Source organism: Terrapene carolina, unplaced genomic scaffold (genome assembly GCF_002925995.2).
Source record: "Terrapene carolina triunguis isolate 2854851 unplaced genomic scaffold, T_m_triunguis-2.0 Scaffold751, whole genome shotgun sequence".
In the NCBI taxonomy this organism is placed as follows: domain Eukaryota; kingdom Metazoa; phylum Chordata; order Testudines; family Emydidae; genus Terrapene; species Terrapene triunguis.
The window spans coordinates 730,512-739,586 of NW_020665102.1; the positions used below are offsets into that span (position 1 = coordinate 730,512).

At 64.6% G+C, this 9,075-nt stretch overlaps 3 protein-coding genes across 3 annotated transcripts; 2 read left to right on the forward strand and 1 right to left on the reverse strand.

Moving 5' to 3' along the window:
- The first annotated feature begins 486 nt into the window (after window positions 1–486).
- TMEM88 (transmembrane protein 88) lies at window positions 487–1,102 on the forward strand. Its single transcript, XM_024206850.3, has one exon. The coding sequence runs from the start codon at window positions 540–542 to the stop codon at window positions 1,056–1,058; it is 519 nt and encodes a 172-aa protein (XP_024062618.1). The 5' UTR covers window positions 487–539; the 3' UTR covers window positions 1,059–1,102.
- A 1,949-nt stretch (window positions 1,103–3,051) lies between these two features.
- NAA38 (N(alpha)-acetyltransferase 38, NatC auxiliary subunit) lies at window positions 3,052–4,304 on the reverse strand. Its single transcript, XM_024206852.2, has 3 exons — window positions 4,153–4,304; window positions 3,488–3,671; window positions 3,052–3,252 (listed from the first exon to the last, which is right to left on the reverse strand). Exons 1-3 carry the CDS (start codon window positions 4,228–4,230, stop codon window positions 3,140–3,142), a joined length of 375 nt encoding a protein of 124 aa, XP_024062620.1. The 5' UTR covers window positions 4,231–4,304; the 3' UTR covers window positions 3,052–3,139.
- A 102-nt stretch (window positions 4,305–4,406) lies between these two features.
- On the forward strand, window positions 4,407–8,101 carry LOC112111435 (cytochrome b5 domain-containing protein 1). The gene is made up of 5 exons (XM_024206844.3): window positions 4,407–4,563; window positions 5,247–5,323; window positions 6,152–6,370; window positions 6,943–7,173; window positions 7,928–8,101. The coding sequence occupies exons 1-4, from the start codon at window positions 4,410–4,412 to the stop codon at window positions 7,171–7,173; spliced, it is 681 nt and encodes a 226-aa protein (XP_024062612.1). The 5' UTR covers window positions 4,407–4,409; the 3' UTR covers window positions 7,928–8,101.
- Window positions 8,102–9,075: the final 974 nt, after the last annotated feature.

A 9,075-nucleotide genomic window follows, 5' to 3' on the forward strand; every position in this document is an offset into this window, starting at 1 on the left:
GGAATGTTAAATTCCCAGCAGCCCCAGAAATGGGGCCGGGGGGAGATGGTGCAGCTGAAATGCAGTGGCGGGCTGGGGGGGTTGAGACAAGCAGCTCCCACTCCCCCCTGCTCCCACTAGCCCCCACTGGGCCCCGGAGCCAGGGAGAGAACCCAGGCGTCCTGCCATTCCCCTCCCCCGCCCCGATCCCGCCTGACAGCTGACGAAGCGCAGACGGGGGGGGGGGGTCTGGTTGTGGCCGATAACCCCATGGGGCCGGGGCAGCCCTTCCCGGCGCAGCCAGCGCCTCCTGGTGCCGACCCGCCCAGTGTGATCAGTCCTGACAAAGGGAGGCGGGGGGGCTGGTACCCATTCAGGCATTTGGTGAGGGGAGCTTAGACAGCGGGTGTGTGTGTTTGCACATCGGCCCCTGTCCCTTCACGCTGGTTGCACACGCGTGTGGGGAACTGTAGTTGCACGGCGTGCGAGTCCCTTTGCACGTGTGATGCCCAGAGGGTGTGTGTGAGTAGGACCCTGCCTGGCGGTGCAGGCCTCTGCACATGTGCGTGCAAAGGGCAAGCCTCACCTGCATACAATTGTGCAAGCGCTCAGTGCCCATGCGTGTGCAAGCCATGGGGGCAAGAGGGCGCCGCTCTTTGCACGTTCATGCATGCATGTGCCAGCCCCTGGCGGCAGATGTGCGTGCACGGCTGCCAGCTCTGAAACGTGCAAGGGCAGACACTGACCCAGGGCTGGTTTGCATGCCTGTCGCACACGCACTGACTCTTTCCCCTTCCCCCTGGCAGTTCCTGCATGCCCGGGTGGCCCCGTGCGAGGCCCATCTTCATGACGCTGGTGCCACGGCCCTGCTCGTGCTCGGCTTCACCTTGCTGCTGCCGCTCCTGGTGCTGGGCCTGGCCGCCTTCGTCCGGCTGGCCCGGCGGCTCCAGCTGGGCTACTGCCTGCTGCCCTACAGCCTGGCCGTCTACCGGCACCTGCCCGCCGGCCGCTACCACCAGGCGGCCTGGTGCTGCCCCCGGGCCCGTGCGCACGCCCCGGGGGACAAGGTCTGGGTGTGAGGGGGCCCGGAGAGCCCTGCTGTGACCCCCCCCCACAGGCGAGAGGGACCCTGCTGCCACTCCCCACAGCGAACGAGGAGCACCCCGCAAGATGCAGCCTGGGGGGATCCCCCCTTGGTGCTGACACCCCAAAGAGACTGGGGGGGCAGGGGAATCGCTGCTGGTTTGGGGTGAGCGACACCCCCTCGTTCTGCCGCTGGCTGCTTCGGGGGGGGGGGAATGTGTTGAGGGGCCAGCGTTTGCGCCTGGGGTTTGGGGGAGGGGCTGTTAGGGGCAATCTAGGGAGGGCTGTGAATCTGGATTGGGGGGGCTGTTGGTCTCTGGGACTGGACTGGTTTGGGGTGGAGGGGCGGGGCTAGGTCTGAGCTGGATGGGGTAGGGGGCCGAGGGTGATGGGCAGGCTAGGGTGGCTGCAGTGGGGCCTTCAAACGAAGCAGATGTGTGGGGGGTCATTTTATTATCAATAAAAATCCTTTTCTATCCAGCAGGTTCATTCCTTTATCTCTCCCCCCGCCAATGTTTGTGTGTCACTCAAGGGAGGGGGGCACCCCCCCACCCTCAGGTCCAGCCATGGGGAGCTCCCCCCCACATCTGCTCTAGGTTCCCCTTCTGCTCCCCGCCATGGGGGCAGGCGGGCTGGGCCTGTGGAACTCCCTGCCACAGGATATCTGCCAGCAGGTTCCCCCCTATTCCCCGGGGATTCTGTTGGGCCAGGCACTGCCCAGACCCTCTGCTGCTGGCCTCGCCCCCCCAGTCCCCCATGGCCGTTCCCTGACCCCCGCCTGCCCTTCCGCTCCGGGGCTGGCCTGGCTCCACGGCAAACAGCCGCAGGGGAAACACGCTCAAGTTTTCCATGGCTGGAGGGAGCAGAGGCAGGGCCCAGGGGCTGGGGTCGGGGCCGGAACCACACAGGGGGCCGGCACCCCACGGACGCGCAGCCCTGCCCCCGCTGGGGGGTCAGGGGTCAGGTCCGAGGACGGGGAACCTGCCAGCGGAGGGGACAAGGGACTGGGGTGAGATGGAGCCAGGAGGGGGGAGAGGGAGGCAGAGGCGGAGGGAAGTGATGGGTGCCCAAAGCAACAGAAAATCAGTGACAGAGCCAGGGAGAGAACCCAGGAGTCCTGGCTCCCGCCCCCTCCCCCCCCCCGTTCTAACCCACCAGCCCCCACTCCTCTCCCAGAGCCGGGGAGTGAACCCAGGAGTCCAGGCTCCAGCCCCCGCTCGGCATGTTTTCGAGCAGGCCGGCTGGCGGGGGGGGCCCTGGGGCTGGCGTCACTGCGGGGAACATGGGAAGCAGCTGGGGATAAGATAAGCGGCTCCCCCGGGGCGCATCCTGCGGCAGGGGAAGGGCAGGCCGGGGGCACAGAGCGGCCCATTGTTCGGCGCTGATGGGAACAGCAGGTGCTGGGCTGGGGGCCAGGCCCAGCCCGAGGCCACCAAGCCGGGGAGCCAGCAGCAGGGTCCCCCAGCCCTGGACTGCAGGGGCAGCAATGGCCAGGAAGGGGTTAACAGTGCTACTGGGGGTAGGGGGAGCAGGGGAAACATATCAGGAGGGGCTGCGGGTCAGGAGTGAGGGGCACCGGCAGGACTGGGGGGGGGCAAGTCTGGGGGGCAGGAGCTGCGGGTTGGGAGTGAGGGGCACTGGCAGGACTGAGGAGCACCGGCAGGGCTGGGGGGCAGGGGGCTGTGGTTCGGGAGTGGGGGGCACCGGCAGGGGTGGAGTGGGGGCTGGGCTGGCAGGGGCTGCGGGTCGGGAGTGAGGAGCACCAGCAGCGCTGGGGGGGGGCAGGGCCGGGCTAGCGGGGGCTGCAGGTCGGGAGTGAGGGGCGCTGGCAGGGGTAGGGGGTTGGGAGTATGGGGCGCTGGCAGGGCTGGGGGGGGCAGGGGCTGTGGGTCGAGAGTGAGGGGCAGAGTGAAGGAACCAGCTTGTTTCCGGGCTGTGACGCCGAGACCCACGTGGCACAAAGGAGGTCGCGGTGGCTGCATGGGGTCCCCAAAGGTTTAATGCGCAGAGCGAGGCCCGGCCGCCAGCCCCGGTGCCCGGCTGTGCCCCGTGGGCAGGTCCCTGCGCCGGGCGTGTCTCACAGGTACTGGGGGTTGCCCAGGTTCTCCAGCTCCACCTCGATGGAGACGATGTGGTGGCCGGGGACCATGGCCAGGCCCAGCACGCGCGGCTCGCTGGCCACGAAGGAGTCTGGGGACGAGAGGGGGGGTCAGACAGTCACTCCCTGCCCAGCCCCCCTGCTCCAACCACCAGCCCCCACTCCCCTCCCAGAGCCAGGGAGAGAACCCAGGAGTCCGGGGTCCCAGACCCCCCTGCTCTAACCCACCAGCCCCCACTCCCCTCCCAGAGCCGGGGAGAGAACCCAGGAGTCCTGGCTCCCAGCCCCCCCCCTCCCCGAGCGGGGGAACCCAGGCGTCCGGCGCACCGCTGGCTTTGAGGTACTCCTGCGCGGAGCCCAGGATGACGTTGCAGTCACGGTCGGTGCAGAGGAAGCAGCCGACGAGCGTCCGTCCATCCGTCATGCGGATCCGCATGTTCCTGTTGAGCAGCGTCTCCAGCTTGTGGCGGGCGCGGGCGTAGGGGGAGTCGGGCGCCTCCCCGTCCGAGTCCTGGGGGGAGAGGGGAGCTCAGCACCGCCGGGCCCGGAGACCCCGAAAGGTCCTGGGGCCCCCGCGCCCCCCACCTGGCACGTCTACCCTCCCCCGCCTCCCGAGCGCCCACTGACCTCCTGGCGCCCCGACCCTCCCCCGCACCCCATAGGCCAGGGACCTAGTAACTTCCAGCCCAGTTCCCTACAGCCCCAGAGCCCCACTGACCCCCCATGAACCAGCCCCCAACTTCGCCCCCACTGCCGGCCCAGCCTTGGCCCCATCCCCACCTCCATCACCCCGAGCCCCGCCCCCTCATCCCCAGCCCCACCCGACTGCCCTTCCGGCCCCGCCCCCGCCCCCTCACCCGGCCCCGCCCCAACTGCTCTCCCGGCCCCGCCCCCTCATCCCCAGCCCCACCCGACTGCCCTTCCGGTCCCCCCAGCCCCGCCCCCACTGCCCTCCCGGCCCCGCCCCCTCACCCCCGGCCCCGCCCTCTCACCGCGGGGCTCCCCCCGCCCCCGTGCGGGCCGCGGCCGCAGCACCCGTTCTCCTCGCGCTGCCCGGCCGGCGCCGCCATTCCCGCCCCGCCCGGCTCTCGCGAGCGCAGCGCGGGACCAGCGGCCCTTGCGCGGGGCGGGGGGCGGAGCTACCCGGTAGGCTCCGCGCACTCCAGTGTCACGTGGCCCGAGCGCGTGGTGCTTTGTGAGAGAGGGTTCCGGGTCCCGGCAGGCCCCGCGCGGGCGGGCGGCGGTTGCCATGACAGCGCGGGCGGCGGGCGGCGCGATGGAGAAGTTCCAGGCCCGCTACTTCACCCCGCGGGAGGTGTCTGCGCACGCGCAGCCCGGGGACCTCTGGGTGTCCTACCTGGGCCGCGTGTATGACCTGAGCCCGCTGGTCCGGCAGCACAAGGGTCTGTACCCACAATGCCCCGCGGCGCCCCCCCTCTAGCGCCCCGCACAATGCCCCGCGGCGCCCCCTGAGCCCCCCACAATGCGCTGTGCAACCCCTCCAAACCCCCCCACAATGCACCACGGCATCCCTGAGCACCCCCCCACACACACACTGCATCATGGTACCACCACCCGACACCCCCACAATGCACTGCAGCTTGCTCCTGGACTCCCCCCACAGTCCATCGCGGCACCCCCATACGCCCCCTCACATTGCACTATGGCACTGCCCATAGATCCCCCAATTCACTGGGGCGCCCCCATAGATCCACACACACACACAATACTCACTCCACCCTTCATAGAGTCTCCCAAGCCCCAAAATGCTCCTGGCACTCCTCCTCACAGTGCACTACAGGGGACCCCCCCCATCGGGACCCCCCCAGACCCTCCGAGTCCCAGAGCCTGACCTGAACCTACTGGCCCTATAGCACAAGGGTAATGGGAATCCTTCCATTCACTGGGGGACCCCCCCCCATACACACTGGTGGGCCAGGACCCCCTACCCCACAGTGCCCTGGGGCACTCCTCCGTATTCCCCTCCACTGCACCCCCATCCACCCACGTGAACCTGGCCCCACACGGATGCATGCCCGCCACATCACCGCATACACCATCTGACCCCTGGCTCTGTCTCCCCCAGGGGACGTCTTGCTGAGGCCCATCTTGGAAGCGGCGGGAAAGGACATTAGCCACTGGTTCAACCCCAAGACCAGAGACGTGAGAACTGGCGGAGCATGGGGTCGTTTGAAATGGGCGCAGGGTTCTCCTTCACTTCCTGTCTGAAACCGTTGTGATGTGGTTAAACAGCTGCTGGGCCCTGCCCTAGAGGTGGCTCTCTGACCTGCCAATGGGTCCTGATCCACAGCCGTTGGGGCTTCAGGGTCTGATGCCTCTGTCCCCTTCCCCCTGCCCCCATGAACTCCACACTCATGTTCCTGTTTGCGGCTCTTCTTGAGGGAGTGGGAGGCTGGGATCCATCATCCGCTGTCGATGGGGACTGGGACCAGCTGGTCTGGTGGGATCCTGGGGCTGCCCCCTTCGCCCAAGCCATGAGCCGATGTTCAGGGTTGTTCCCGTCGGATGCTGCGGGTCAGGGATTTCGGTAGTGCAGGCAAAGACCGTAGTGCAATCCTGTTTTCTGGGATCAAACAGCAGGCAGTTTCCTTGCTCAGAAATCCCCAAGCCTGCCTCTCCAGCCAGTCCTGTGCCCCAAAGAGCTCTGCCTCGTTGCTGACTCCCTCAGCACGGCTCCCCTAGCTTTCTTCCTCACCCCTGCACAGGCACAACTGCAACCAATCCATATCCCAGTCACAGGGAAACCTTTTGGCTCTCAGGCCTTGGGCGGTGGCTTCCTAGTCAGCTCTTACTATGCAAAGGGGGTATTTAATTGCTCCTTCCATTTACGGCGCTTAGCAGGCCCATCAGCTTTAAGCAAGTTCATGATTCTTTTCTGCCTGTAATACATTGATTGACCTAGGAGGCAGTTGCCGGGGGTGCAGCCAGATTCCCCCCTTAACCCTGATAATGGAGCCACCTGCCTTTCAGATCCAGACCCACGTGGACCCGCTGACGGGCTGCGTCAAGTACTACACCCCCCAGGGCCGCTTCATCCACATCTCGCCCCAGCTGCCCCGCTCCGACTGGGCGAACGACTTCGGGCTGCCCTGGTGGAAGGACAGCAAGTATGAGGTGGGGATCCTGGCTTCTAAGACCCGGCGTGTCCGCATCGTCAACACCCTGACCTCGCAGGAGCATGTGTTGGAGGTGAGCTGGGCCTCAAACCGAGGGGCAGGGGGCTCAAGTGGCAACACTGGTCAAACTTGCCATCCTCTCGCACCATTTGGGGGGCCCTGAGTTACCAGGACATTGGGGGTGGGGGCACTAAGTGGGGTCTCCAATCAATTTAGAGGCCGCTCCTGTCCTGAAATACACATGATGAGGTAGCATGCCTGCCCTTTAAGGCCGGCCATGACCCCGTTTCCCCCAGATGCAGGGGGATTCTGGGAGTTGTAGTCCCTGAGGCAGAGGGCTTGGTCGCAAGGCATGCTGGGAAGGAGGGATATAAGAAGCAGGTCAGGGTGGGACACGGAGCCGGGGGAGTTGGTGGTCTGAGCCAGCAGCCACTTTATGCAAGGCTGGTGCCGCTGGGTTAGGGAGGCTGTAAACTCCCCTGCGAGCAGCAGGGGGCGCTGGGGGCAGGGGGGGAGATGGTGCTTTCGTTGACCTGGGGGGTGAGGGTGGAGGTTTGGGGGAAGAAATATTTGCTCGAGGGCCCGTCAGTCCAGCAGGCGACGGTCCCCCAAGCACCGGTAAGTCTCTAACGCCGCCCGCCCCAGGTGTGCGCGGAGGAGTCCATGTGGGAAATCCTGCGGCGCTACCTGCCCCACAACGCCCACGCCGCCAGCTACACCTGGAAGTACGAGGGCGTCAACCTGGACATGGACAAGACGCTGGAGCAGAACAAGATCCCGGACGAGGACGCAGAGTTCTACCGGCTGAACTTGGACGCCGACCTGTACACGCCGGGTATCTTGCTGTACTTCAACGACGACCTCACCGAGTTCTAGGTAACGGGGGCGGGGCCACCAGGGAACAGGGCCGCTCGGGGTCAGTGCCACCCGTTTGCCCCTTTCCTTGGGGAGATTTCTACCCGAGCCGGGAAACAGCTCTCAGTTCTCCTCCTGGATTCTCCACCTGCTCGCGTCATGCAGCACCACTGGGTGGGTCGCTCTGTCTGCTGGACTTGAACCCGGAACCTTGGCACGGAGACGCTTGCGGTTCTCGAAGCTGAGCTAAAGAAAACCCGATTCTCTGAGCTCAAAAGCTGTAGCGCAGCCCTGCTGGGCCGTGGCGGGCAGCAGGACGAAGCTCCGCAGAGTTCCCTACCCCCGGCTTCATCCCGTCCTGCCCCCTTTATCCCACCCCCAGCATTGCCAACTCTCACGCAAAGCACAAGCCAAACTGTATTGGACCATGTGCCCATCAAGCCTGGTATCCCATCTGTGGCAGTGGCCAATTGCTTCAGAATAAGGTGCGAGATGTCCCCTAGTGGACATTTGTGGCATAGCCTGCCACAAAGGGGAGACGTTCCCCTTAGTTTAGGGTTTATAAGCCCTTCCCAAGCTCATTTGGTAATTCAGGATGTGCTCATTTATCCATATTGACTCTTTTGCTGAATCTGCTCTAAGCTCGGTATCTTGTGGCAGAGAGTCCCCCAGGACAGTTTCATTCTCTACGCAGGTATTTCCTTTGGTTGCTCTTAACAACCTCTCGATTGTCCTTGAGTGAGGCGTCATGGTCTCCGTGTTCTTTCTGTCCTAGGTGCCGGACTGTGTAGTGCTGCGCTCTTCCAAGGATTGGCCCCGGTTCGGGAGCTGAAACGGTCGCTCCCATTCCACGTCGGACGCAGGGTTACTGTTTGCGGTGCTGGTACCTTGGGGCTGTTTTGTACCAACTTATCATGTTCATAACGGAAATAAAATCTTTGTTACAATACTGACGTTATGATCATTTCTTGTGGGATGGGGGGTAGGAATTGTCACCCTACATCAGGACCCATCAATAACCCACCCCTTCCCTGCCACCTTAAATCAGACCTGTGGGCCCAGTATCCCGGCCCCTCTCTGCTGCCCCGGATGAGATGCGTGAGCCCATCTCGCCCGTGGATTTGTTTAGTGGCCTGACCTATGGATCCTGGATGTGTGCTGGGATCCCAGGGCCCTACGCACTTCCACTTCCACAGGCCTCGCCCACTGTGCCAGGTAATGAGCTGCTCTGGCCGCTAGATGGCAGCAGCTGAGCATCCATCTGCCAGCACTGAGCTGCCTTGCCAGAGATCCCTGACCCCCAGCCCCTCTCCCGCAGCTGTCACAGTTGACAGCTGGGGCTGGATCTGACAGCTGGGGGGTGTGGACTTCATAGCTTCTGATGGCCAAGCTCCATGCATACCCTCCTGGTATCCCTTGTCCCCCCCACTAACTCCCTGTGCATCCCCCTCCTCTATTTCAGGGACCCCCTGCAACTCCCCCAGTCCTTCCTCTGTGCCAGAGGCTCTGTCTGCCCCCCATTTCTCCCTCCCCCGCTGCCGGGGGCTCAGTGTGCCCCATTTCCCCTCCCCCCCACCACACACACCGGGGTCCCCATGCTCCCCTCAGCTTTGGGGTGGGATCCTGCAATCCAGCTGCTCTCAGAGGGGCTCTCCAGGTTATGCCCTGCCAGTCTCCAGCCGTGTTCCTTCGCCCCAGGGGCGGTAACAGTACACAGTGACACAGAAGCCGGTTCTCCAGAGCAAAGTACGGTTTATTTTGCCCCAAGGTACACACCGCTCAGAGAAGTGGATTTAAAATAACCGAGACCCACACACTCGGCATTCCTCTCCGTTCTTCTGTCCCTATGGGTGCTCCACTCCCGGTTACTTTAGGTGCGCATGCATCCCCATACGCCTTGGATTTTTGGTGTCAGTGTTTGTT

Bases quoted from the DNA above. Each gene is read 5' to 3' on its own strand.
- TMEM88 (XM_024206850.3), top strand. From the start codon at position 540: ATGTGCGTGCAAAGGGCAAGCCTCACCTGCATACAATTGTGCAAGCGC.
- NAA38 (XM_024206852.2), bottom strand. From the start codon at position 4,230: ATGGCGGCGCCGGCCGGGCAGCGCGAGGAGAACGGGTGCTGCGGCCGC. The intron at 3,672-4,152 runs GTGAGAGGGCGG...CTCTCCCCCCAG, and splicing joins GGGGCGGGGGGAGCCCCGCG to GACTCGGACGGGGAGGCGCC. The intron at 3,253-3,487 runs GTGCGCCGGACG...TCTCGTCCCCAG, and splicing joins GGAGTACCTCAAAGCCAGCG to ACTCCTTCGTGGCCAGCGAG.
- LOC112111435 (XM_024206844.3), top strand. From the start codon at position 4,410: ATGACAGCGCGGGCGGCGGGCGGCGCGATGGAGAAGTTCCAGGCCCGC. The intron at 4,564-5,246 runs GTCTGTACCCAC...TGTCTCCCCCAG, and splicing joins GCTGGTCCGGCAGCACAAGG to GGGACGTCTTGCTGAGGCCC. The intron at 5,324-6,151 runs GTGAGAACTGGC...CCTGCCTTTCAG, and splicing joins TCAACCCCAAGACCAGAGAC to ATCCAGACCCACGTGGACCC.